The sequence below is a fragment of the Canis lupus genome, chromosome 20, assembly GCF_011100685.1.
Source record: "Canis lupus familiaris isolate Mischka breed German Shepherd chromosome 20, alternate assembly UU_Cfam_GSD_1.0, whole genome shotgun sequence".
In the NCBI taxonomy this organism is placed as follows: Eukaryota; Metazoa; Chordata; class Mammalia; order Carnivora; family Canidae; genus Canis; species Canis lupus.
In genome coordinates this window covers 47,328,447-47,355,046 of record NC_049241.1, presented here as the reverse complement: position 1 = coordinate 47,355,046, position 26,600 = coordinate 47,328,447, and the positions used below count along the sequence as shown (strand labels likewise).

The window sequence follows — 26,600 nt, the reverse complement described above, 5'->3', positions numbered from 1 at the left end:
CCATCAAACTTTCACCTGCTGGTTTTGGCAGGCACTGATGTTTTCCTCTGAGGTTTTTTAAAAAATTGAGCTAAAATTCACATACCACAAAATTAACTACTCACCATTTTAAAGCGTACAGCTCAGAGACCTTTAGTACAGCCATCATCACTATCTACTCCCAAGATGCTTCCATCACCCCTAACGGAAGCTCTGTCCCCAAGGGTAGTCACTCTCCAGCCCCCTTCCCCAGCCCTTGGCAGCCACCACTCTGCTTTTTGCCTCTGTGGATTTGCCTGTTCTAAACATTTTGTGTACATGGAATCAGACAGTGGGACCTTTTGTGTCTGGCTTTTTTCACCCAGAAAAGTGTTTTGAGGTTCCTCCGTGTATCATTATTATTATTATTTAAGGTTTTGTTTGTTTATTCATGAGAGACACACAGAGAGAGGCAGAGACACAGGCAGAGGGAGAAGCAGCCTCCCTGCAGGGAGCCTGATGCAGTACTCGATCCCAGGACCCTAGGATCACGCCCTGAGCTAAAGGCAGATGCTCAGTTACAGAGCCACCCAGGTGCGCCCGCATCATTCTTTCTTATGGCTAATATTCCACTGAGCGGCTATACCATACTTTGCTTCTCCATTCATCCATTAATATGTTGGATGAGTTTTAAATGCTGGAAGAGGAAGAGGGAAAGGAGGCAGAAAGTTCTGTTAGTGAGAAAGAAGAAGCATGAAGAGCCTAGGGTGGAAGTTGAATGGCCGGAGCCTGGCATCAGAGATGCCCCCCGGCTGAGGCTGGCATAGATGGGCCAGCCCCTGGGGCCAGGAACTGAGGCTGCTCTGCCCCTCCCGTCTTCTGGATGCGGCTCCCACGGGGAGGGAGTATCTGCCTATCTTATGGTGACTTGCTGGAGGCTTTCTAGGGGAAGAACTGACATTAGAACCCAGGTCCGAGTGACTCTGGGCCACGTGGAGTGTGAGGGGTGGGGCGGGGCAGAGCTGGGGATTGGACAGCAAAAGACAAAAGTTGCACAAGATGGGGCACAGCCTGATTCACAGTGAGTGTGCTGAGTCAACAGGCCCTTCGGCAGGTGCTGCTGCAGTCCCACCCTGTGCCCATCACCCCAGGAGGAAATCCAAGCCCCCCCCCCCCCCCCCCCCCCCCCGCTTTGCCTTCAGAGCCCTCAGACTGGCTGTACCCTCTCCAGCCCTCCCCCCATCACACTGAGTCAAACTCCCTCTCACCCAGCAGGCCTTGCGCCCTCATGGCCTTTGCCCAGGTCTCCCTGATGCTGGGACACCCAGCTAGTTAAAAGGACCCTTTTGCTTCCTCCCCCAGCAGGAACTCACAGCAAATGCATTCTCTTCAAAAATGTATCTTCTTCTGTTAGAGGAAATGCTCTGCTAGTTCCCACACATGTCACCCCTTTGCCGACATTGGTCCTTCTTTCTGGCCTGCCTTCCAGCACCCCCTGCCCATTCCTGTACCTGCAGAACTCCCATTTATTCCTCAAGGTTCCAGCTCTAGGAAGCCCTCCCTGCTCCTCCAGGCAGAGCTCCCCTGGGCTTTCCCAGCACCCTCCTGCTCTCTCTATCAGCCTTATCCATAAGGAGCTGGGATATCTATGTCTTGCTCTATATCCCCATCTAGACCGAGAGCTTTCCAGGAACCAGGCATCACACAGCATGGTGTGGACACAGAGAGGGTGACATGGGAGGGTTTGGTGGCTCAGAAATTGGCTGAAAGTGTTAGGATGCCCCGTTTAGAAGGGCTGCCACAGGGGGCCCAGACCACCTCTTCAGTACCATTCTAGAGGTCTGGGGGTCCAGAAAAGGGCTTGGGGGTCCAAGAATAAAGGTAGGGGCTTCAGGAGGTGGGCTAGCTCCAACCCTGACCTATCTGAGAAAGGACTTTTTGTGGAATGGATGTCCTATGAGGTGATGAGCTCCCCATCAGAAAGAGCAACCAAGGAATGTGGACTCACATTTTGCGAGACAGGAAGTCTAGAGTCTGTGACTCTGCTGATCTGGTGGCCTCCGGTCTAGGGCAGAGACAGAAAGGGAACAATAATAGTGAAAACACAGGCCAGGCCAGCATGGGGGGAGTGGGCACAAGAGAAAGTCTAGAGTGCCTACTGTGTGTCCATCCCTTTCTGAAGTCCCCATGACTCAGCCAGCAGAACGTGGATTCCTGGCTCCGGCTTCCTGCTGCCCTCCAGCCACAGTGGCAGAACCAGCCCAAGGTGTCAGGACCCTTGGGGGACAGGGTAGTCTGGAGCAGCTATTCCCACAGCCTCGCAGTGGGCTGCCACACAGTTCCCGATGTGGTGGGGGTAGGGGTGAGCTTGAGCCCTCTCCCCTGCCCCTGCCGGCCCCCTTGGCCCGGAACTGCATTTCTCCTCAATGAGCTCAGTCCCCAGGGACACAGGACCTGGGGCCAGGCCAAGACACAGCTGCTGGGCCCAGGGTTGATGACCGGGAACCTGAGAACGTGCCCTTGGCTTCTCCTCCCGGGACCACAGTCCTGCCTCCTGCATCAAAGCTGGGGCCAGGCCCTCATGCCCAGGCAATGGGCCAATGGAGCCCGACAAGAACCAGGAGGGATGAGGGCTGCTGGGTGTGGGCCCTGGGCAAGGGTGGGATGCTGGACTCCAAGGCCATTGGCTGTAGACCCAACCAGCAATTTTGGCCACTGCATCCCTAGGGCCGTCTCATACTCCAACCCTCTATGACTCCCTGCTGCCAAGAGTGACACCAGCCTTGCCTTACCAGCCTCACTTCTGTGTCCCAGCCCTCCCAGTCTTGGCACAGGTTACACAGTTGGGAGCACCTTTCTCATACCCTGAAGGTTCACCTTCAGGCACCACTTGGCAGTTCACTCAGACTCTCCAGCGCTTCTCACCTTCATTCATTCATTCATTCATTCAACAAACCTTACTGACTACCTACTTGGTGGCAGGCCCCATTACGGGCAGAGGTGACAAAGACAGAGCTGTTTCCTGACCTGTTGGGGGAGACAGACCAGAAACAAGAAGGTAGACAAATAAGAACCGTTGAGTGTGACATGAGAGAAGGGGGATTTCAGTGTCGGGGGGGCAGGACAGGCCTCTCTGAATCAGGGGACATTGCAGCTGAGACCTGGAAGAGGAGAGGAGCCAACCAGGAGCAACATAGGTAGAGGGAATGGCAGGTGCAAAGGCCCAGACGAGGAAGGGACAACTGGATGAGAGGAGCTGTGAGGAAGCCAGGGTGTCAGGCGCAGAGTGAGCAAAGGGAGGGAAGTTGAGGGAGATGATGCAGGCCAAGTCTCAAGGGGCCACAGGGTCTGGGATTCTAACACAGGCACAGTGGCTGCCACTGGAGGCTTTCTGCAGGGAGAAGCTGATCTGGCTGAGGTTGTAGAAGACCACTCTAGAAGCTCTGCCTTCTTCTCTCCCAGGGAGTCGTCCCTGAGGCTTTACACCGTCTCCTCTGGGGTCCCATGGCCTCTTCACTCCGTGTGATCCTTCCTGGCTCTCGGTCAGATTCTTTTTTTTTTTTTTTTTTAAGATTTTATTTATTATTTGAGAGAGAGAGCGGGCGAGAGAGAGAAAGAACAAGAGCTAGGCAGGGGGATGCGGGTGGAGGGGTGGGGGCAGAGGGAGAAACAGACTCTCCGTGGAGCAGGAAGCCCGACTCAGGGCTCGATCCCAGGACCCTGGGATCATGACCTGAGCCCAAGGCCAGATGCTTAACCAACTGAACCTCCCCATCAGATTCTGAGCTCTGTGGGCATCTGTCTTGCTTGCTGCTGAATCCCCAGTGTCCAGCATAGAGCTGTTTCACAGTAGGTGAAATAACTGCCAGTCGAGTGAAAGGATACACCCAGTTCACTCATTGCAGAGCAGGAACCCAGGAGCTGGGGCCTGAGTGTGCCCGGTGCCGGCCCTTGAGATGTCCCCATTAGATCAGCGCTAGGTCGGAGGTAGGCCTGGGGGCTGGTGGGGCTTCTTGGAAGAGAGGGGGTGAGACCTGAATATGGAAGAGTGAAGAGAAGGGATCTCCCTTCACCTGAGAGGCTACAGGCTCTGCAGCTCTGGACAAGTGAAACGGGAGGCCCCCCCCCCCCACGCCTTCTGGAGGCAGTGGTTTCCCTGTCTTAAGACCCCCATTGGGTGGGACATCCACTGGATGCCTTGGCCTCACAGACCCTGGGCTCAGACCACTCTAATCTTCCACGTCCATGACCTTAGCCCAGACCCCATCTCCTCCTGCTCTGATGTCCCCAGCCTGTCCTTGGCTCCCTAGCCCTTGAAGCTTATCCTCCTTCCCATAAGTATGGCACCTGTCCCCCCTACCTGTCTTCCTGATCAGAAAAGGGGAATGCCTCCCCAGGGCTTTTCTTTTTTCCTTTTTAAAGATTGTATTTATCCATTCATGAGAGACACAGAGAGAGAGAGAGAGAGAGAGAGAGAGGCAGAGACACAGGCAGAGGGAGAAGCAGGCTCCATGCAGGGAGCCCATGTAGGACTTGATCCCGGGACCCCAGGATCCTGCCCTGGGCTGAAGGCGGCGCTAAACCACTGAGCCACCGGGCGTCCCTCCCCAGGGCTTTTCATTACCTCTTCCCTTGGCCACGGAATGAGGTCTGTTCCACGATAAAGTGAAGTTCACAGGAATCCACAACAAATGCTCATCTCACGTTCCCCCACCCCCCTTACTCTGTCCCCTGCTTCTGCTTGGCTTCATTCTTCCCCTTCCCCACTCCACTCCGTGCCCCCGGAGGCTGACCTCTACAGGCTGCATCAATGGACTGCCTTGTCCTCTGGCTTCCAGGTGGGTTTGGCCAATAGGAGGCACCGGCAGAAGATGAAGCCGAAGGAGACAATGGGATATTAATCCTGCATCCCTTCCCATAGGGCCACCTCAGCTGGGTGCACCCCTGACCTAAGGCCCTGTCCGCATAAACCTATCCTTGGATTCTAACGTCCTTCTTTTCCCTTGTCTGGTCAGGGGGTCTGAGAGATGGTAATGGCGCCCCATAGGTGCTCACCCCTTTGGTTTCCCCAAACCCTGCCCACTCTATCTATATGCTCCCTATAGCAAACCTGCCTCAAATTACCCCATGTGAATGTGCCACTCATTTCCCCTAGGCTCACAGCTGGAGGCCCCATGCTTCCCTCCCCACTTCTGCTTAAGGGGGCTCAGAACATCCACGTCCTGTGTCCTTGGCCTCCACTCTCAGAGGCTGACTGTTATGTGGCTCAGTCCTCTCCATCTGTCAGCTGTGACACCATGGGCTGAGCCCCTCCTGCTTGACACCCCACCACCACCACCACTGCCAGCACTGCCGGGGCACCACGCTTGCCTGCTTCCCCTTCTGACTGTGGTTTCTTTGCTCTGCTTGTCCCTTAGATGTTGGAACCGCAAGGGCTCAGTGCCATCTTGTCTGCTCTGTTCCGGGGAGACTTCATCCTCGCCCAGCTTCAGCACCCCCCTGTCCCGCCACACAGACAGTGGCTTGGCCATCTTTGTCTTTAGTGCACAGAAGCATCTAGGTCCTTGCACCAGGGATCCAGGCCGCTTACTTAGATTGAACATGCCCCGAACCTGCTTCTGGCCTTCCCTTCGTATCTGCTCCGCACCCAGTGCCTGGGTTTGGGCCTCATCTTTTATTGCCCGAACATGCCCATCCTTCTTCCGGGCCTCCCTCTCAGTCTCCCCCCTCTGGCCCTGCCGCCTCACCAGTCCCCGAGTAAGACCCTGAACACATAGATCTACCCAGAACCCTCCCTGCCGGCCCCCATCGTGCTGGGGATCAAGCTCCCCGCCCCGTGTCTGAAGTCCTCCGCAATCCCACTGTCTTCCCAGTCTCACGGAACACTAACTCAGCTGCGCGTGGAGGTTTGCGTGAGTTGGAGCACATCCTTGCAGGGTTTGGCTCCAGGGCCACCTCCTCCAGGGAGCCTTCCCTGCCGCTCCCCAGGTAAGCGCCCCGTTCCTTAGTCCTCTGGAGCCTGGCTCCATCTCCCCGCCGCTCCTCTGCTGCTTGGCTAAAGGCGTGGAGCTGGTGGTAGGGGCGCATGAACGAGCGAATGACTGACTGAACGGCTGCACGGTGAAGGCTGGTCCCGAGACCGAGACCGGGGCTCAGAGCGGGCAGAGCGAGTCGCCGGGCCTGGGAGGGGCCTGGGCGCGAGCCGCCCGCTCCGAGACCTCCGAGACCTCCGAGTCCCTTCTCCCGCTCCAAGGGTTGCGCGCGCCGAGCCCTCGGCCGGGAGAAAGGCGCGCCCGGATTGGCTCAGGCCGAGGGAGGCGGGCTCCGGCCGAACCACGAGTCCCTATTGGCCCACGAGCCAGGACTCTGCCCAATCACCGCATTAATCCCCCCCAGCCCCAGACTCCGACTCCCTCCCGCCTGCGGCCGAGGAGGAGGGAGACGGCGCCTTCCAGTTGCCCTGGTAACCGTCAGCGGACCTGTCGCCCCGGCAACTGTCCGAGGCCTCCCGTCAGCCTTCGCCTGGGCCCCTCCAATCACCCAGACAACCGCTACCCGTTCCGGTCGACCATCAGCCCTTCCCCCGTCACCCTGGCAACCGTCGCCTCACCCACCGGCCCCTGGACACACACACCATCCTCGTCCTGCTCGCAGGCCTTCTCGCCCCAGACCCCGAGGTCGCGGGGTCCCCTTCCCCTCCGGCCCATCTCCTCGCCCCTAGGGGGCACTGCTCCCATCCTGGCGGGGGCGGTGGGGGGCGGGGTGGGCGAGGCGCCGGGGCCGGCTCCCCTGGGACCTAACGCGCCACCCCGTGCACAGGCTCTGCATGGCCCCCGGCCTGTCTCCCCGCTCACACTCTTGCGTGGGACTGTCCAGCCACAACAGGGAGCTTTTCAGAATGCAAGCCGTGTCTCTCCCCTGCTGAAAACTCTCGTCTGGCTCCCCTTGTGAATCGAATCCAAACTCCTCGCAGCCCCTGGAGGACTGGCTGTGGCTTCTTCTGCCTCGCTCTGTCCTGGCAGCTACTAACCTCCACGTTGTCGCTCTAGTGGCCTACATCTGCTTATTTCCGCCTCTGACCTTCCCACTCCCCGAAAAGTGTGTCCCCCAACTAGGGAAGCCTTTCCTGAGCCCTCATACACACACACAGCTCTCTATGCCTGTTGTGTTGACTCCACAACTGGGCCTAGCTCGGTTCCTGACATGCAGAATAGATGAGAGGACGTTGGGGGATGACTGGGAGGCCGGCGTTAGCCAGGCAGGCCCATCCCAGACATAAGGGAATGTGTTTCTGAGGTTGCTGGTCCCCAGAGAGATTCATCATGCAGCAGGTCATGACACTGCCCCCAAAGGCCAGGCAAAGGCTGGGGAGACTGAAGTGCTTTCACCAGCCTGGGGCTGTGTGGTTCACCCTCTCCTTGTACCACCCTCATCTGGAGGCTGGAGCTAAAGACCCCAGGAAGAATCAGCAGAAACTGTGACTAATTTAGAGAAGATTCCAGGGGCTGGTCCCTTCCTGTGCCAGTCCAGGATCTCACGCATCCATCCTAACGGAGCCTAAAGCTGTTTTTCCGTGGATCTGAGACAGGGATCCCAGGGATCCTTCCCAGGCAGCAGCAGAATTCAAGCTTACAAGGCCTGGAGTCACAACCAGGAGGAAGCCCGTGGGAGCTGCTCAGGGCCCGGCTAGACTGGAATCCAGACACCTACCTGTTTGCACGTGGGGAGCTGGTCAGGAGCCAGGTGTGGATGCGTCTATTCTAGGACTACCCTCGTCAGCACTGCCCAACTGCTTGCTTTGTACTTGAGGTATGGCCAGAGTGACTGAGGAACTGAATTTTTAATTGATTTTAATTAATTTGCATTTAAACTGAAGCAGCCAGATGTGACTGCCAGTTACCCTATTAGACAGCAGCATTTGGCTGAAGACTCAGGTTGGAGAGGAAAGTCAGGGATGGGGGTGGGGGGGCTGGAGTATGTACATGTTGGAGTATGTACATGTCAGAGTACATGGTTGGTGCTGCTCTGGGGGCTGAGGTTGGCAAGAAGAGTGAGGCCCCGGGGAGGGGGAGGTAGGGCCCTCCGCAGCAAGCTCCACAGAGGACAGGTGTACCAGGGTTGAAGTGCTTGTTCACATGCACACACACTCATACCTGTGTGTGAGCCTCTGGGTTGGTGTGCCCGAGGGCATCCACCGACACCCCTGTGTGCAGCCTAGGAGTCCACGCCCTGTTCAAGATCCGGATCCAGAGCCCACTCTGGTATGTATGTATGTTGTGTGGGCTCCCAGGGGCACGCAGGCCAGCAAGCAAGAGCCACTAGTCCAGCAGGTCTCGCAAGAAGGCCCACATGTACTCGTGCATCTCCTCAGGGTTGCTCTGTGGGATCCAGTGTCCCACGCCTGGCAGGATGTGGGCCTCCAGCCGGCCGGGCACAAAGCAACTACTGATGGCCCCTACCAGCCCCTGCTCGAAATAGGGGTCCTTCTCTCCCCACAGCAGCAGTGTGGGTGTGGCCAGCTCCTGGGGCTCCAGGGGGAAGTTCCTAAGGCCAAGACACAGACAGGCAGAAGAATGCCCGGCCCCACTCCCTGCCCCCACAACTCTCCCCGGCTTTCTGCCCCGGGTCTGGTCTCACCTGAAGAGGTTTCGATAATAGTTGAGGGGCCCAGTGAGACCACTGGGCTGTGAGAAGTGGTAAAGGAAGGCCTCAAGCTCACTGGGGGTTAAGTGTGGGATGCCTCTCTTGCGGTGTGTGAGGGTGCTCTTCAGGATCTGGGTACATAACAGGACTGTGGTTTCAGTACCCAGCCTGCCCGCCCCAACCCACTACCTTCCACCTACCACCAGGCTTTGCCCTACTGCACCTGGAAGTCAGACATGGACAGTAATTTCTCAGGCAGCCAGGGAAGCTGGAACAGGAAAATGTAGTTGGAACGGAGGAACTGCCCAACGTGGCGCACAGAGTAGTCTGGGGGCAGGGGAAAGGCAGATGTGAGGCCTGGGCCTAGGGTGGCCCCAGACCCCTGCATTCCTGTGGGTACCCCGGTTAGCTGTGCAGACTTGCCAGCATTCAGGAATGTCACTGCTGTCTGCCTGAGGCCGTGAGGACACCTGACACTCCTCCTGGCCTGGGCATCAGCTTCCCTCCCTGCCGAGGAGGCCCACAGAATGGGGGCACCTCCCTCTGTAGCTCCCAAGAACCACTGGTGTGCTTCCCTTGCCCAGGCCTGGATGCATTTCAACATTTACTGAGCACCTATTGGGTGCCAGGACCTGTTTAAAACCCTGGAGACACAGCAGTAAATGGAACGGACAAAGACTCCCTTGCCCCCAGGGAGCTGACAGTCTAGAGACAGAGACAGAAAAGCAAAAAAGAGGGAGGGAGACAGAGAGAGAGAGAAAGAGAGAGAGGAAAGAGGACCATGTCACTGTATCACTTTGACTATGATACTGGGAATTAGAATTAGGTGAGATGGCATCTCATGCTATTGTGGTTGCTTACTTATCTATGCCTTCCTTGCCGGAAGAAGTATTTAACCTCTCTTGCCTCAGTTTCCCCCAACTGGACCATGAAGATAATAACATTTTCATATGCTCAGGCACCTATGTAAGTTACCGCATGCAAGCTCCTTGTCAGAGCAATGGTTACCTGTAAGTGCTTCAAGAAATGTGAGTCACTCCTAAGTGTATTGTCATTCACTGCGGATTGGGAGTGTCATGGGTGTCTCTAGGCCCTGGAGTGTTGACTGGTGGACAGGGAAGCACAGACACAGACACATGCTCCTTCACACAAGCATATCCCAGCGTCCTGGGCTCCCCAACACACCTTGGTACACAGACATGGGAGCAGCGCTGACAATTACCATCCGCTCGACCAGGGATGGGTAGTAGATGGAAAAATTCCAGGCGAGGAGCCCACCCCAGTCATGGGCCACCAGGATGCACTTGGAATAACCTGGGGGCGGGGGCGGTCAGAGGAACTGGTATGAGTGAGATGCCAGGGAGAGGCAGGGCAGGGTGAGGGAGACAGGGCCTGGGAAGGGAAGTAGCCCCACCCAGGCCCAGGATGACATCCTGGATGTCTGTCATCAGCAGGTCGATGGTGTAACAGTCTACATCCCGAGGCGCATCGGAGGGGCCGTATCCCCGCAGGTCCAAGGCCACCACGTGGAAACGGCTCTGGAACTCCCAAAGCTGGTAGCGCCAGGAGAACCTGTCAGGCGAGTGAGGAGGGAGGGTGTCAGGGTCCCCAGGCTGCACCTCCACCGTTTCCCCAGCAGGGGCCTTTGGCGACTCCATCTTCCTGCTCTGGGCTTCCCAGAATGAAAGATGGGGGGACCCCCAGGCCTAGGGCAAGGTCAGCTGCACACTGGATCCAGGGTGGCCTCAACACCAAGACCTCTTTGTCCCATCCCTCCAGGCCCTCCTCCTGAAGACCCCTGTCCTGGAACACCCCATCTCTGTGCTTTGGGCCTCCAATCTACACAGCCCCAGAGCCTGCCTCCCAGATGCGCAGGTGGTTGGCTCCACCTCCATCCAGCCCGTGTGCCCCGGGACCCTGGGCTTCAGACCTACCAGTTCTCGGGGAAGCCGTGTAGAAACAGCATGAGGGGCCCGTTGCCCCGTCCAGCAGAGACATAGTGCAGGCGCAGGCCCGAGCTCTGGCGGAGGGCACAGTCAGACCTGGGGAACCCCTCCTCGCTAGGCCTCAACACCCCGGCCACGAGCGGTCCCAGATTTGGGTTCCTGCTCACCCCGCCCCGGCCCCACAGGGCCCGACCCCCGGGCTGCTGAACCCCAAGCCCCAAGGGCCACCCCCGACCCGCCACGCCCCTCCCTCCCCCGGCGCGCGGGCTCACCTTGAGGGTCAGGAAGCAGTGTTCGCCCAGGGTGGGGTTGCTCAAGCAGGCGGGTGGGGTGAGCCGGGGGCGCCCGCAGCAGCCGCGCCGGGGCCGGCACAGCACGTGTGTGAGCGCGATGCAGCCGTAGACGGCGGCGGCCAGCAGCGCCGCGGAGAACACGAGGCTCCACATGAAGGCGCGCAGCAGCTTCAGGGTGAGGCGCGACGGCGCCAGTAGCGCTGTCACCACCAGCTCGGGCATGTCGCCGCGACCCGGGACGACTTGGGCGCCGCCTCTGGGGGTGTGCGCGGGGGGCGCCTGCGGCAGCGACGAGGCGGGGCCGGGGCTGGGGGGCCCACCGCCTTTGGTCTGGGGCCCCTCCGTGCCTTCGGGGCTTGAGGACGGCTCCGAGAGAAGAGGCGGGAGGCTCAGACCGAAACCGCCGCCGCACACGACTCACCTAAGTGCCAGGTAAACACCTGGGCGCGACGGCGACGGGGAACAGGATGGATGGGGTGCGGGATGGAGCCTGGAGAACCGGGCTTCGGAGGCTGGGATGCGAATTGGGGGCGCGGCCTAGGCAGGCCGGGGCGGGGCTTAAGGACGGGGGCTGCCCAGGAGGGCTCCCGCCGCCAGTGGGTGGGTACCTGAAGATTGATACGCGGGGGGATTGCTATGTGGACTAACGGGGGGGACGGGGTGACCCGGGTGAAATGGGCGGGGCCTGGAGCGAAGGGGCGGAGCAGTGCGCGGTAGGGGCGGCCTACGAGCCAGGAACGTGGACCCACCTTGGCCGCGGAGCGGGGCGGGGGCGGGGCTTAGGTGGGGGCGGGGCGGGGCCTAGGTGGGCGGGGCCTAGAGCTGGGCGGGAGAAGGCCCGAAGCCCCGCCCCGAGGGTTGGGTGCGAGCGCTCGGCCAATAAGCTGGGGGTCGGCCTGGATCCGGGCCAATGAGATGGGGGCGGGGCCGGAGCCGAATATGGCGCGGCGGGCGGGCCCGGAAGCGGAAGGAGGGGGACAGGTAGTGCCTCGGCTGCGATTAGGAGGGAGGCGCGGGCGGCCGCCGCAAGCCGAGGCGGCCTCGGGGGCCCCTGGCGCCGCCCTCCGACAGCGCCCCTTCCTGGAGCGCGACCCTGTCCTTAGGCTGGCTGGGAGCGACCTAGCAGCACCCTCACCCAGGCCTGGTTCCAACGGCGGGTCCTGCAGCGGCGACCCCGCGCCGGCCTCCTGTTAGTCCGGTGGCCCCATCGTCGGCCCGCCCCCGCGCGGCTGTGATTGGAGGGCGGTGGTCCTTGACGTGCAGGCCCGGCGGCCAATAGGCCGGTGTTGAGACGGGGGACTCCGCCGGGGCGACCAATGAAGACTCGGACTTCCAGAGGGCCGGCCGGGCCCGGGAGCCCGAGGACCGGGCGGGTCGAGGCGCTGGGGCCCTGTGCCTGGAAGAGGAAGTGCGCAGGGTCGGGCGAGAGGCCGCACCGGGCGGCTCCCTCCGTTTTGCAACCTGCCCGCAAGATCCTGAACATCTCAGTCACTCATCGTTGAGCCCGTAGAACACCCCTATTAAGTGTGGGTACCATGATCACATCCCTGCATGACAGACCACGAGCCTGAAATTGGGGGAGTAAGTCATTTGCCTAAGGCCACACAGCTTGCTGAACAGGGTTTACAGAAGAAAAGCAACCACCCCAGGCCCCGCCTCTCCTCCCGTCCAGAGGCAGCCGTCCGGATGCTTCCGCGGGTTGCCCAGGTATCTCGCTAGGCGCTCACGTAGCTATTTCTTGGCCAATTTGGGGCACGACGCACCGCATCGATTCCGTCTCCCCACCACTGGCCCGGGCCCTACCCGTTCTTAGTTCTCCTATCGGTTTCCTCTAACTTTTAAGCACTACACTCCTTCTTTTCGTCACTGCTAACCTTACCTCTGTATTGTTAAAGCTGCTAAACATTACTGTCCTGGGACCATAATTAAGTCTGTGGGTTCCTACTTACAGGGGAATGGCGGTTTATGTGGTTCCGCCTCAGTAAACAATTGATCTCAGCGTCGGGTAGAGGACTGTGATTACATGGCTTGTATTGTACAAAGCTTTATTCTCCCTTACTTAGTACCTTTCTTTTCTTGTGCGATTAGCCTGTATCATAGCTTTGGTTTCTTTTACACTTCCCATCAAATCAGTTTTCCAACTACTGGATGACCCCGGTATCCCTCCCAAGTCCTCTGTAATCTGGCCGCATGGCTAGTGGGTGTCTGGGGATGTCCCTTCTTCCGCTGCTACACAAAACTCTCACCATCCCCCTGCCCCAGCTGTACCCTCAAACAAAAAGACAGCAGTAGTCACAGGATGGTAATTTTATATTCAGTACAAATGTTTATTTTTGCAATGAGAACTGCACAAAAAAAAAAAAACCTTTAGTATATAAGTGAAAAGTCTACGAATTCCCTTCTACAAATGTCTAAAGTGTTTAATACAAGTCTCAGATTCACTGACATAATTATTGGCCAAGCGATCCGTGCATACAGTACAGTGGGGGCTTGTACACACCTCTTACTCTTGTATAGGACTAAGATTTCTAGTACTGTGGGAGGGAGTGGGAAATGGCCAGAGAAATTAAATAGTAGATCCAAGTTCTAATTACAACCCAGTTAGAGAAACACCCATCAGGGAGGTGTGGAGAGGGCCATGGCAGAGTTAAATCTTTAGAAAAAAGGTGCAGACAAAACCATTTCTCCAGCTAAACAGTCGGACCTGGCCTAGGGGAGTTACCCAACAAAACACGGAACAGAAATGAGGGGGTGGGAAGAGATGGAAGAAACCCCAAAGAACCTAAACGTAAGTCCCACTAGAACCAGCACAGTGGCACGAGGAAGTGCCTGCTGTCAGGGTGGAGGCAGGGTCAGGGAGGCAACTGGGGCTGGCTGGATGCCTGAACTATACCTTGCCCGGAGATTTCGCAGATCCCAAACACAAGATGATACAAGGGCTTTTGTGGTTGAAAAACAGGAGGATATGGGTTAATAAACAGTGCTAGGAAGGTTTCAGTTTGCGGCTCTGCACACATAAATGATATACTTTCATCTTACATCCTAGGGGCCACCGGAGTACTGCCCTTGCCCCATGGCACACTGGTGGGCACCCAGACAAGGGCGGCAGGGCAGCCACATGGCAGGCTCTCTTGGGCAGGAATGTGTGTGTGCGTGTCTACATGCATGGGAGGGGAGGATCCTACTGGGGGTGGGTACACTTATCTAAGAACATCTGGTTAACCCTGAGCTTAAATGAAAGGAGTAGTTAAGGTAGAGGCAGGCAGGGTGGGAGAAGCGGCCCAAGTCCTCTGGTGAGTGGAGGACCAGGATGGAGGAGGGCAAGGGGAAGAATACTGTCTGGAGTTTGACCAGGTTCTGCTGGAGCACGTTACCCACCTAAGAAGGCCAGGGTCCACAGGAAGAATGGGTACCTAGGCTCCCTGTCACAGCTTCAGCTTGGTCACAGGAGATGGGCCTAGGTGGCCCCTGATGGTAACTCTTGTACAAAGGTGGTCAGGGATCCGGGGGGGGGGGGGGGGGGAGGAGAAAGGGGGGGCTGGGCCTAGCCTAGGCAACAGGTGGTTCACAAAGAAATGTCAGGAAGACGCCAGCATTAAAAAAGAGAGATGTGTTTATTCCATGATCAGTACAGACCAAATGCATATTCACCGTATGAAAGTCAAACCAGTCAGTGACTCCAGAGTTTGGCCAACACTGAGGCACCAGCGTCGTGGTGTAGAGTGGGTTCTCATGGCACACGTAACCTCACCAAGGGCTCCAATTATAAAATTAAAAAAAAAAAAAAAAAAAAAAAAGCGGGGGAAGGGGCAGCCGGCTGGTCGGGCTGGGTGGGGAGCCTCTACCTCGGTAGTCTGTGGCTCCCCAGCCCCCGGAGCCCGCCTCATCCCCTGGCCCTTCCTTTCCTGGTAAAAAACAACTCAAACAGATTTGACATTAAAAACAAACAAGGGGGGGGAAGGGAAAAGAAAACATGGCTTTATAATTAAAAATAGACTAATAAAGTTTGAAACTGAGTAAAATATAGGCAGGGTTTTTTTTGTGTGTTTTGTGTGTTTTGTTTTGTTTTTTGTGGGTTTTTTTTTTTTTTTTTTGAATTTTTTTACACCAGTTTGGTGGAGTCACCAACAAACTTCAAACAAAGATATGCCAACTATGTTCACTACACAGTACAGCCACGGTCACACACTACCCACAGCGCGGTGGCAGCCGCCGCTCAATGAGGAGACGATCACACCATTTCGGAGATAAGCAGTGCCATTGTGTCTGGAGGAGAAGAGAGAATTAAAAATAAAATAGAATCCAACAAAAAAATATATATATAGAAAAAAAAAAAAACAAAACAAAACCCAGAAACACAGGTGGGAAGGAACTGACTTTGGTTGGTGGCCTCACTCACTGGGCGAGGCCGGCCCACACACGCGCGTGTGACAGTCACCTCGCTCCAAATTGCCATGGACACACACACACCTCCACGGCACTATTCCCTTTTGCACAAGCGAACACTTACGGAGAGCGGCTCTCGATTAAAGGCTTGTGGGGGGAGGGAAGGGGTGGGGTCTGTTCAAGGCAAAGTCAGTGCCAGCAAGGGGGTGGGCCAACGCCCTCGCCCGCCTCCAGCTCGCTCGGGCCTGCCCTGGCCTCCTGGGAGCGGGCGGTGGTGGCTGGGGTGTGGGGGAAGGACTCCTGGTGGGCAGGATGTCACGAACGTCACGTTCTCGGGGACAGAAAACCAGTCACGGTGGCGGCAGCAACAATGTCCTGTGTATACTGTGTAGACATTTGGCGGAGAGCAGGGCCTCTGCCCCGCACGCGGGGACACACGGCTTGGGTCTGGCCGGCACTTGCTTGTGGAGAGGCGTGCTGTGAGCTGACGTCCTGTGAGGGGGTGGTGGGTGGCGGGACGTCCGGCTGGCTGTAAGGCAGACAGGCTCTGCGATCCTCAGCTGCCCGTCAGGCCTGCCCCGGGCATAGCATGCAGGAGGGCCAGGCCCGGAGACACCCCCTTGCCGCTGCTACCACCTCCACTGCCGCCCCTAACACTATGGAGAGTCCATGTTTTGCCAGAAAATCAAAGTCAGAAGTCACCTAGGTGCTCTCAGAAAAGATTTTCTTCAAATATTGACAATAGATCACTCTGGAAATTCATGTCAATGGTAGCTGCCATCTGGAGTGGAGAGAAGGGAAGGAGGAGTGAGTAAGACTAGGTGCCTGACCCCCGCTACGGCTTCCAAGCTCTCCCCACAACTTCCAGCATAGGCCATGCCCTCAGGGCTCACCCCCAGAAATCTCCAGGCACTGGGACTGAGCCTGAACCACCTGGGAGGCCCTGAGGCCCACACAGCACAGTTGAGCAGGAGTCCTGTCCCAAGCACCCAGCCTCTGGGCTCCCTGCTCTCCCTACCTCTCAGGGAGTGGCTGCCTTCACCCTAGGTTCCCAGTCCCCTTTCTAGCTCCTCCAAGAGTGGACCCCCACCCAGAAGTCCCTCCTTCCCCACTCACCGCTTCCCGGCGTCTTCGCTCCTGCTCCCGCTTTCGGGCCAACTCCCTCTGCTGGTCCAGCATGGACTGGGGCTGGGAGCTCTGGGCCTGGGGGGCTGCGGCGGCGGCCACAGCGGCGGCCTGCTGCTGCTGCTGCTGCTGCTGCTCCTGCCGCTGCTGCTGCTGCTGTTCCTGGCGCCGGCGTGCCTCCTCATGGGCTCGCCGGGCCTGCTCCAGCGCATCCTCATCCTCTCGGCTCCTGAGCAGAGCAGAGCAGAGCAGAGCTGCTGGTCAGCACAGGGGCAGCACCGGCGCCAGAGGCCCCACGCTGCCTGCGACCCCAGCCCACCTCATGCGCTCCTGCCGAAGCCGCTCCTTCTCCTTCTCTGCGTGCTCGGCCTGTGCCTTCAGGGCCTTCTCGCGCTCCTCCTTCTCCCTGGCAGCGCGGCGAAACTGCTCGAAGCTGTCACTTGAGGACTTGGCTGTGGAGGACGGGGTGGTGGGATGCTTCTGCACCAAGCTAGCCCAGGAGCCCATGTTCTTGATTTTCAAGTCCTGCCAGGCAGAGAAACCACACGGTGGGTGAGGGGCCCTGCCGAGTCTGGAGTGCTTCCAAGAGGCCCAAAGCCTGGGGATACCCCCCGCCCCCCGACACACAAGGTGCCACCCTGGCATGGGGACTCACTGTTCCTACCTTTTTGGGTGCAACTGGCGTCTTCGGCTCCTGTTTCTGTTTGTCCTTGTCAGGGGCCCCTGGTGGGGGTGCGTTCTGCTCAGGGGGCCTGATCACAGGCCTCCCGACGTCCACAGGCTTCATCTCGGGCCCTGGAACACAAATAGCTTGTGGGCCTGGGCCAGGGCCAGGGCTCATTCCCCTCTGCCCTCAAGCCTAGTGGGGCAGAATCAACCAGTCCACAGAAAGCTCCCGTCCACAGCAGACCGGGGGGCAGAGAGGACACTCACGTTGGGGCAGGTGAACAGGCGCCTTGATGCTCTCTGGGTGTTTAGGGGGCTCTGGCCGCAGTGAGGGGCTGAAAGGCTCGCTGCGAATGATGGGTGAGTGGATCTTCTCCTCCTTCACCACCACCAGGGGCTGGGGCTGGACCACAGAGGCCGCACGCAGCTCCTGGGATGGCACAGAGATGGTGGCCGGTGATGCAGGCAGGTGCCTCTGGCACCCACCCGCACCTGGCCCTGGGGGCTATGGCCCAGCCCTGCCTTTTACCTGCTTCTTAGGCTGAACATTTTGCTGGGGTGGCGACTGGTGAGTCAGGCTCTGGAACGGTGGCATCTGGGGGGAATGTATCATAAGCGGGGAGGGGGCTTCTCGGAGGTGACCTAGGAAAGGGGACAAGGAGTACGTCAGCAAGAATTCATGTGGAGGCCACTGGCCTGAGTCTGGCCAGGCACCACCCTAAGCTGGGGGGAGACCCAGAGTGGCTGAGCCCTGGGCACCTGAGGCCCCTAGCTCAGTGTACAGCAGGGCTTCGTGGAGTCATGAGCTGAGTCCTGGTGTCTGATGCCCCTGTGTGTCAGAATCATCAGGAATCTCTGAGAGGTGTAGATCCCGATGTATTTGGTCACAGGTAAGGTCTGGGCCTGAGTACTTTTTAAAATTTCTCCAATGTTTCTGTGGCACAGCATGGGTTAAATACAAGGAACACCTGTCACCTCACAAAACAGATAGCCCGGGCTCCCAGCTGTCCCTCTATGTCCCTCCCAGCCTGCGTGGATGAACACTTTGGGACTCGGGCCAGGGCCCCAGGAGACCCTCCCCACACAGCTCAGCCTGCAAGCCCCACACAGAAGGGAGAGGCAGAACTGGCCTGCCCCACAGCAAGCTGGCAGAGCAGGTCCTCAGGCTTGTGGCTCTTACAGGAACTGGGCCAGCCCATCCACCCTCCTCAAACCAAAGGCGGGCGGAGGTGGGGTGGGGGGTGGAGACATAGGCAGCCACAAGGCAGGAGCCTGAGAAGCTCCAGCAAAGCACTGAAGTCTGACACCTCAGCCTCACTGGTGAGAAAACAGCCCTAGCTCACAGTCCCCAAGTCCTGCCTTCCATTCTTCTGCCTACTGTGGCATGGAGACATCCTCCTGCTTGAATCCCTGACAGGTTCTAGCCAGCTCCAGCACGGGACAGGTCACAGCTGGTCACAGCTGTCCACAAAATAAGGCCACCTCTCTGCAGTGCCCTTGCTCCTGGTCCTGCCCTGTGCCTCGCACTGAACCACCTAACCCAAGCTCTGCAGGCAGGCCCTTCCACTGACCTCTTCCAGGCCGGATTCCAACTGCTGTCTGCCAGCAGAGACACCAACACCCTTGGCCCTTCACCAGTCCCCTGGGCCTGGCATAAACCACAATACCCTAGGTACAGTGGACCCTCCCTGCCCTTCTCTCTAGAGCCAGAACTCGCCCCTAACCCCAGAGAAGCAAAACAGCTGCTCAGAGACAACATGGTGGCGAGGACCAGCCCATGTCCTGCACCTTGGCTGCCAGCCCTGGTGTTAGGAGCCCCAGTCCAGGCCTACGGATCTGCAGGCACATGGCTGTGATAGTCTCCTGTCTCAGGTGGCTCCCTCAAGCAGCACCCGCTGAGGCTTGACCTGGGTGAAGGCAGATCCTTGGGTCTATGATTCGTAGGTTATCACCCGCCTGCCAACAGCTTCACCCACCAGTAGCTTGAGGGGAGGCAAAGTGGCTTAGGGGTCGTGCCTGCAATAGGGTAGTGCCTGCAATGGCCCAGGTGCCCAGGGATGCACCTCCTTTTGGCTCAAAGTTCCTAGCTGCACTCCAGCCTAAGCCATTTCCTGTGACCCATCCCAGGCCACAGTGGCTCAGTGAAGGCAGGCCTGGGGACTCACAGTATAGGTGGCTAGAGGAACACGTGCCACCCGGAGTACTAGCTCTACTGAAGATATCTCCTGTCCTGACCATCACTGTCCCCCCCACCTCACCCCCGAGAAGCCTGGCCTTCCTCAAGGGTGAAAACAGGCACAGCTGCACAGCTGCTGGGACCAGGACCAGCACCAGCTTTTCCCAGGGAGGGCAGCCAGCTGTTCTTGGCTCAGAGCATCCGATGATCCATTTGGCACCCAGCAGCTTTTGCTAGGTTTCAGAGCAGTCACAGTCAAAGATCAACAGCCTTGTTGTTCAATTTGCAGGCAGCACCTGCGCTCCCTAGCCAGGATACGTGGTCTGTGCTGCCAAGTCCAGGAGCCTCAACCCCAACCCTCACATGTCACCACACCACGAGGCACTGACTGGAACAATTCCCTCACTGAGGCCAGCCAGCCAGCCTCACTTGGTCACAGATACTCAGAAAACAAGTGCCAAGAAAGGCAAGAGGGTATGGCCCAATCAATGCTGTCAATAGAAAAAGGGCAGCCTGGATCAGTTTGGAGACAGAGAACAGGGGGAACAGGAAACGGCTCCCAGATGTACCCCAACCTACCTTTCAGCTTTAGCCCAATTCTTTCCCATGAGACCCTGACTCCAGCAGGTGAGCCTGGCTGAGCAGAGCACCTATCCCTACAGGTTCCCAAATACCCATCCCCCAACCCCCCACCTGATGGCTATGCGCTGCCCAGGCCTGCCCCTAGCTCTGCCTGGACGTCACTCCCCACCCTGTTTATTAAATTAGCTCTGGCTCACCCTCTGATCACCGCCTCCAGGAAGTCTGCTCTGACTTCCAGAAAAGGATTAGATTCCTCCCTGGGCTCCTGGCTTCCTCACCTAGCAGGATCACAATGTACTGTAATACTTGTGAGTTCTAAGAAAAGGATCAGTGGGAACCTTGTTCCCTGACATTTCAGATTGCAAGCCAAGACAGACCCCAGATGCTACATGAAGCACCAACACCCCCTTTCAGCCACCTCTGCAACCAGGTGAGCTCTGGGCCCACCTCAGCCTGGAGCATGAGCTGACCAGCCTGGCTTCTTACATACAAAACTCTAGGCCCAGCACCAACCTCCCCAGAACCCAGGAGCAAGAGTCAACTTACCGGTAGAATAGGGGTCCGACTTGTGGTGCCGGGGTGAAGGGTGATGCTGGATGACCTGCTGAGGCTTGGCGGGCTGTGGAGGCGGCGGCTGCTGGCCCGGGGGCGGGTGCGGGGGCTGCTGGCCCGGGGGCGGCGGGGGCTGCTGGATGTGGGTAGGGAACTGCATGGGCTGCATGTGCACAGGCCGTGGCGGGGGCTGGTGCTGCTGCTGGGGTGGCGGCTGTGGCTGGGGGGGTGGCGGCGGTGGCTGTTGCTGTAGCTGCTGCTGCACAGAGGGGTGAGGTGGGGGGGGCAGAGGGGGCGGGGGCTGGGACTGCACCTTCACGGAAGGGAGTAGTGGTGTGGGGGGCTGCACCTTCTGCAGCTGCTGCAGGTAGAGCTGCATCTGCATAGAGGTGAGGGGCGGGGCAGGTGGCTCTTCGTCCTCCTGCAATAGCACTTGGGGGGGCTGAGCCATGGGGGGCTGTGGAAGAAGGGGTGGCTGGGCCAGGGCAGGTGACACGGCCGGGGGCCGGGCGGGCTTGGGGGGCAGGGCGGCGGCTCGGTTGCTGGGCCGCGATGGCTGCTGGGGCAGCGCGTTGTGCAAAGCTGGAAGGACAGGACAGCGTGGCAGTGAGGCTCACAGCTTCTGCACCCCATGGCCCCCAGCCTGGCCTTTCTGCTCCATCGTGACCTCCTCCTGCCAGTTTCCCTCCAGCTAGCCATCTCGCCCCACCCTCCTTGGCTTCCCACAAACTCAGAAGTTTCCAGAGAGGTCCACAAGATTGTGTTCCTTCACCACTGCCATTCTGCACCCTGCACCCCGACCTTCTTCCCCTTCCCTTCAGCTGCTCCCTATTTTCACACTTGCCCTTCAGTCTCAGAGGAGGCCTTCCCTGAATCCCCCAGGGGTGTCTGTGGGTGGGGTGTGTGTGTGTGTGCATGCATGTGTCCCAGCATCTCCATTCCCAACTGGGAGCTGTGGCGGTGCAGGGGGAGGGGAAGGGGCGCACATCTTTTTTCTCACACAACGCCTAGTCCAGCAAAAGAAATGAGTCGGTATCTTCCATATCGAAGCACTAACTCTATGCAGAGCTTGTGCCTCAGTGGCTCATGATTTCCTTAACAGCTCAGAGAAGCTACCAAGCTCCTCTGGGAGACAACTATGGGGGTAGGGTGTGAGGTTGCCCAGAGTGCCTAGTCACAGTAAAAAATCCACAATCCACAGGTTGCCCAGAGTGCCTAGTCACAGTAAAAAAGCAGGATGGGAAGGGGGCCTCCCTGCACCTCGGCAGGTGTGGCTGCAGCTCACCTGGAGGAGAGACCACCGAGTGCTGGTTGAGATGAGGTGGAGTGCTGTGCTCGGGCGGCTGGGGCAGGTGGGGGGGCAGCTCAGGCTGCGGCAGGTGCAGGATGGGCTGGGTGAAGTGGCCGATGGGGTCGAAGACGCTGCCTGGGAGCTGGGGCTCCAGGACGGGCACCTGGGCGGCGATGAAGGGCGGAGGCGAGGACTTCATCGTGGGGGCTGCCTGTGGCGGTATGGAAGGCGGGGGCGGCGGGGGCGGGGCCTGCTGCTGCTGCTGCTGTGGAGGTGGAGGCGGCGGGGGCTGCTGGGGAGGCGGCGGGGGCTGCTGGGGCACAGGGGCCGGGGCCTGCTGCATCTGCTGATGATGGTGGTGATGGTGCTGCAGACAGACAGGCTGACATTAGGCCGGCGGCACACACCTGGGTACCCTCGGGGCCCACAAGGGCAGGTGGCCAAGGCTCACCTGCTGGAAGACACCCCTGAGACCACGTACCTTCTTCTGCTCCCTCCCGGGGTGCCCCTTCTTTTTTGACTTCGGAGCCATCTCTGCAGAGGGAAAGAGAAGGTGGTGAGGCTCTGGGGGGACAGGACTGTGAGCTGTCCTTGGAGGCAGAGCAAGGAGAAAACAGGGTAAGTTCAGGAGAAGGGCCAGTGACGGTGAGACGGAGGGTAGCTGGGTTCTGCCTGGGAGGGGAGTCAGTCATGGGGAAGGGAAAGGCGTGTGGGGGGGGGGACACCTACCCATTGGCCTGTTGCTTTTCCTAGTGGGGACCATGTCTGAAAAGCCTCCCCAATTCCCAGACCACCAGCTGGCTTGCTTAAAGGATGACACCTGGGTGCACAGGGAGCTGAGCTACGGAGACCCTCCTGCCCAGTGTCTCCCCCTACTTGCTGTTCAGACACCATCATGGTGACCCAAGTGTCACCTGCTTTGCCTTGGAAAAATCGTGACATTCAAAATGATCAAATTCGTTTGATGGATCAAGCAAATGAGGCTCAGAGAAATTAAGGGACTTGCCTCTTGTCATAGAGCTAGAGTAACAACATGGCAATCTCCAACTGCATCGCCCTCTATGCTGGCTCCTTCCCATCCTCCCAGAGGAAGCAGAGATGCACAGAGTGGTGGTGTTGGCCCATGCCGACAGGCTGTCCGCAGAGTGAGCACTTGAGAGGTGGGCGGGAGCAAACAGGCTGGCCTCCCAGGAATGACTAGGAGGAGACTTGGGGAAGGTGCTCACTACCACAGCCAGCAAAGGGAGGGCACCAAGCAACATCCCCTTCCGTGTGGGAAAGTGGCCTCAGGGAAGTCCCCGTGCTGGGACACAGCATGCTGCTGGGGCTCTCCCTGCAGTGTGCGTCCAGGTCCCTTGAGGCTAGCAGCTGGCCGCCGCTGCCGCCACCGCCGTGTACACTTATCCAGGGTGGGCCTGCCCCTGCAAGGGAGGTGCAGGAGCCAGGGCATACACCCACCTTTGCACCCACTCCACAGATTTATGCTAAGGATCCTTTGGCAGCTGTTTGGCCCTCCCCAAGAACTGCTGGTGTGCAAACCCCAGAGAGGGAGAGGAGGCCCAGTCAGGATTTATGGGCTAGGAAATGATGAAGACACCAAGTAAGAGATGGGACCCACGGTGCCTTTCCAATTCCTGTCAACAAGAGACACTTCATGGCTTTGCCTGGCACCCCCTGAGTTCCTTGCCAGGGTGCTGGCTCTTGCTGGTGTTGGGAGGACACATGCTTTACTACCTCCACTTGCAGCTGCTTCATGGAGGGCCGTGCTAAGCTTCTGTGAGGCACCAGGCCTAGGGTACACTACCAGAAGGGATGAGGGAGGACCTCGTGCCCTGTAAGAGCTCACCACTCCATGCAAGAGACAAGACAGTGTGACATAGACCTCAGCAGCTACAGACACAGGTCCTCATACAAATGGCAGCAACCAGGGACATCTGGGACACGGCGGGAACCACACGCCCAGCCTCAAACCTGGACACTGGAGATGCCAGGATACAGGGATCAGGGCTCTTTGGGTCACAGCAGGAAACCAGGTGAGAGGAACACTCTTGTGGGAGGGACATAAATAAGGGGACAGTTTGAGTGACCTGCATGATTAGGGCCATGGGGCTGGCAGCTGCGGGGTAAAGGAGGCACACTGAACCAGAGAATGAGAGGCCCAGGATCAAAGGGACCCTGTGTGCACTGGGGAAGAGCATGGTATGTAGAGGCCACTGAGCCGAAGGGAGCAGGAGGAAGGTGCCAGGGGTCCTCTCCAGGATGGGCACCGACGGAAGCTGGAACAGGTGATCACACACTGGGCAGGCCTTTGGGAGGCCGGGGGGTTGGAAGCTGGGGTGAGAAAGGGGCCAAATGGGTAAAGTCTGACCAGAAGACTGTGTTGTGGGGAGAGGGCTGGAGTGGCCTGTCATCTGATGGCCCCAGGGGAAGCACTGGTTTTTTTCCATCATAAAGGAGGGATGGTGGCTCTGAGCTCTGCTATCATCCCGCAGGCCGTGAGCAGAGAGGCCCACAGGAGCACTTGGGGGAACAAAATGCAGTGGGGTCCCAGGAATTCCAGAGAGCGGGTCTTGGCTGCCTTGGAAAGTGTCCCAGGACACTTTATAGTGTCCCAGGTCCAGGTCTTCGTGAGGAAGTGCTGGTGGGGAAGGGGTCAGGCCTAGAGTAGGAGAGCCAGTGGGAGGTATAGGGCAGACCTCCAGGACCAGAGGACACTAAGGGGGCCGGCGCTGAGGACCGAGGGGTGCCAGAACCTGTTTGGGACAGCTGCATCCGGCTCATGTGGCCCAAGCCTCCTGTCGGAGTTACTGGTAGGAAGACAAGACAGAAGTGCACAGCTTCACAACACACCAGCCCCAAGACACCCCACACAAAACTCTCTAGAAAGGGTTACATGAAGATGGCCTCAAGTACTGTGTGATCTTTATTCCATGAAAATCTTGAACTCAACACAAATTTCATCTTTACATAGGATGGTAATTGTACAAAGAATTAAAACGTTTTTGTAAAATCTGGTTAAAACACTGATTTCTCCCGTCCCCCACCCCCCACTCAAGGGAAGGAGACAGGATTGAGGGTAAGGGCAGGGCAGAGGCACAGAGTCCCTCAACTCAACTGACTGGGGGAGCCTTGGCACCAGAGGAGGCCCAGGCTACCCCTCCTATAGCAACTCCTCAGGCCCTGCAGGCCGGCTGGTTGTGTCAAGGCCCAGTTGGTGTTTCTCTATCTGCACACAGGAGGCTACCACGAAGGAGTAAGTGGGTTCTGCTCCCTCTGCTCTATTCCTGGGGCACTGGGGACAGGTGACAGCTCAAATCTAAAGATCAAGTTCTCTGACAGATGGAAGCCCCATGGGCAAGGAGGCCTGGATCCCCAGAGAACAAGGGTGCAAAGAGCCTGCAGGAGAGCTGGCCTGTGGCTATAGCTGGTGTGCACGAGTATGGGAAGGGGTGGAGCAGCACACAGGCCAACACTGTGGGAATCCAGGCTGCCATTTGTTCCAAGACAGCAGAATCTTCCCAGAAAGACAATGCCAACAGCTTCCCAACTGTCCTGTGGGAATCTCCGGGCATGAAGCCCCCTGGCTCCAGCCAGGCCGAGCTACACTGGGAACACATCAGGCACAGGCCAAAGGGCAGCTCAAAATAGTCTGTCTGGCAAATGGGGCCTGACTGGAAGTTGACTGGCCAGAGAATCAGAGAGCAGCCCAGGAACTTGCAAGCATCAATGCAGGGCCCTGGAGGCTCTGGATGGGCTGGATCTAGAACCCAAAGTCCCAGAGAAGGGTCCCAGGGTTTCTGCACAGGAGGCGGCCAGTGCCTGAGGGCCTGTTGACGGTGAACTACACCTCCTCAAACTTGCTTCCAGCTCCAGAAGGCAGGCTCCAGGATGCCAAGGAACTGCTACAGGCCTTGAAGAAGTACACACAAACTATACTTTAAAAAGCAAGGGGCAAAAAAAAGCGCTCCCTAAAACACAGATGCTGTTCCTTAGGGGACGTTTCATCAGGCAGTTTTCTGCTGAAATGCTGGATTCATGACCAAAAAAGGGTTGATATTTATTTTTAGAGCAAAAAATCCTTTTCAGTGACTCTCAGAGGGCTTGGATGATGCGGCCACCCTGGCCTGCCCCACCCCTGGGAGGCTGTCATTATTTTAGGGCACTGAAGAATGGGAGGGTGCTTGCACTGGCAACAACCCTCAGAGATGTGCATGGAGCAGGCCCCAAGGGCTCTGATAGCCTCACTATGGACTGGTCCAGTGCTCTGGCTCTGAGAACCCTCTCTCATCCACTAGCCCATTGCCCTACCCCACTGCGGACAGGAATCATGGACTCAAGGGGCTAGGTCATCTGGCTGCATGGTTCTTCCTCCTCGAGTGACCCTCACCAGTGACCTTCCTGAAAGCGGCTCTTGCCCACTGCAACCTGCTTCTAATTACTTGGGACAGGGAGGCAGCCCAAGAGGTACTTTCCCCTCTATGACTTTAGGCAAAGAGGCCAAAAAAGTTGGGAAAATGCCCAACAGGCAACAATGGAACAATGAAAACAGAAGGAAGACTCCAGGGGTCTGGGAGTCAGCCGTAGCTGGTGTCAGCCTCTAGCTGATAGCTGATGGAGCCTCACTAGCCACCACAGACAGGACATGCTGAGGGACAGCCCCATGAGCTTTCAGGCCCCACTATGCTTGCCCCTGAGGCCCCTGCTCCTCACTGGGGGAAAGCTCTAGATATTAGAGTGTTCTTCCTTAGGCTGAGAGACTTTCTCTGGGCTAACGTCATTTTAAGGTCCAGGAGCAAAGTAGTTAGGATCCAGAAAAAGAGGGAGGGATGAAGAGAGAAAACATACTTGTGATGGGACCTTGCACACAGAGCAGCACCACATGTATGTGTGTGCAGGGCAGATTGTCATCACCCACTGGGAGATGCCACCCACCCAGAAGACCCCAGGCGACCAGGGAGGCTGGGCAGGACAGCCAGGCAGTC

At 58.0% G+C, this 26,600-nt stretch overlaps 2 protein-coding genes across 2 annotated transcripts in view; both read right to left on the bottom strand.

The window, feature by feature from the left end:
- Positions 1-7,779: 7,779 nt before the first annotated feature.
- On the bottom strand, positions 7,780-12,209 carry EPHX3 (epoxide hydrolase 3). The gene is made up of 8 exons (XM_038567020.1): positions 11,976-12,209; positions 10,820-11,206; positions 10,536-10,621; positions 10,016-10,173; positions 9,787-9,915; positions 8,825-8,928; positions 8,596-8,732; positions 7,780-8,502 (listed from the first exon to the last, which is right to left on the bottom strand). Exons 2-8 carry the CDS (start codon positions 11,060-11,062, stop codon positions 8,277-8,279), a joined length of 1,083 nt encoding a protein of 360 aa, XP_038422948.1. The 5' UTR covers positions 11,063-11,206; positions 11,976-12,209; the 3' UTR covers positions 7,780-8,276.
- A 2,226-nt stretch (positions 12,210-14,435) lies between these two features.
- The window catches only part of BRD4 (bromodomain containing 4), an 84,140-nt gene continuing 71,975 nt past the window's right edge, over positions 14,436-26,600 (bottom strand). The window contains exons 12-20 of the mRNA XM_038567019.1: positions 22,100-22,152; positions 21,613-21,985; positions 20,322-20,909; positions 17,547-17,659; positions 17,285-17,447; positions 17,016-17,146; positions 16,671-16,876; positions 16,343-16,580; positions 14,436-16,007 (exon numbers count right to left, since the gene is read on the bottom strand). Coding sequence (XP_038422947.1) covers positions 15,939-16,007; positions 16,343-16,580; positions 16,671-16,876; positions 17,016-17,146; positions 17,285-17,447; positions 17,547-17,659; positions 20,322-20,909; positions 21,613-21,985; positions 22,100-22,152 — 1,934 coding nt within the window. The 3' untranslated portion in view covers positions 14,436-15,938. The remainder of the gene's footprint in view (positions 16,008-16,342; positions 16,581-16,670; positions 16,877-17,015; positions 17,147-17,284; positions 17,448-17,546; positions 17,660-20,321; positions 20,910-21,612; positions 21,986-22,099; positions 22,153-26,600) is intronic.

What these genes read in the sequence shown, in the direction of transcription:
- EPHX3 (XM_038567020.1), bottom strand. Translation starts at nt 11,062, where the DNA reads ATGCCCGAGCTGGTGGTGACAGCGCTACTGGCGCCGTCGCGCCTCACC. An exon ending in TCCCATGTCTGTGTACCAAG is followed by an intron (nt 8,929 to 9,786) that starts GTGTGTTGGGGA and finishes CCCTGCCCCCAG; the next exon opens with ACTACTCTGTGCGCCACGTT. An exon ending in TGTCCATGTCTGACTTCCAG is followed by an intron (nt 8,733 to 8,824) that starts GTGCAGTAGGGC and finishes TTATGTACCCAG; the next exon opens with ATCCTGAAGAGCACCCTCAC.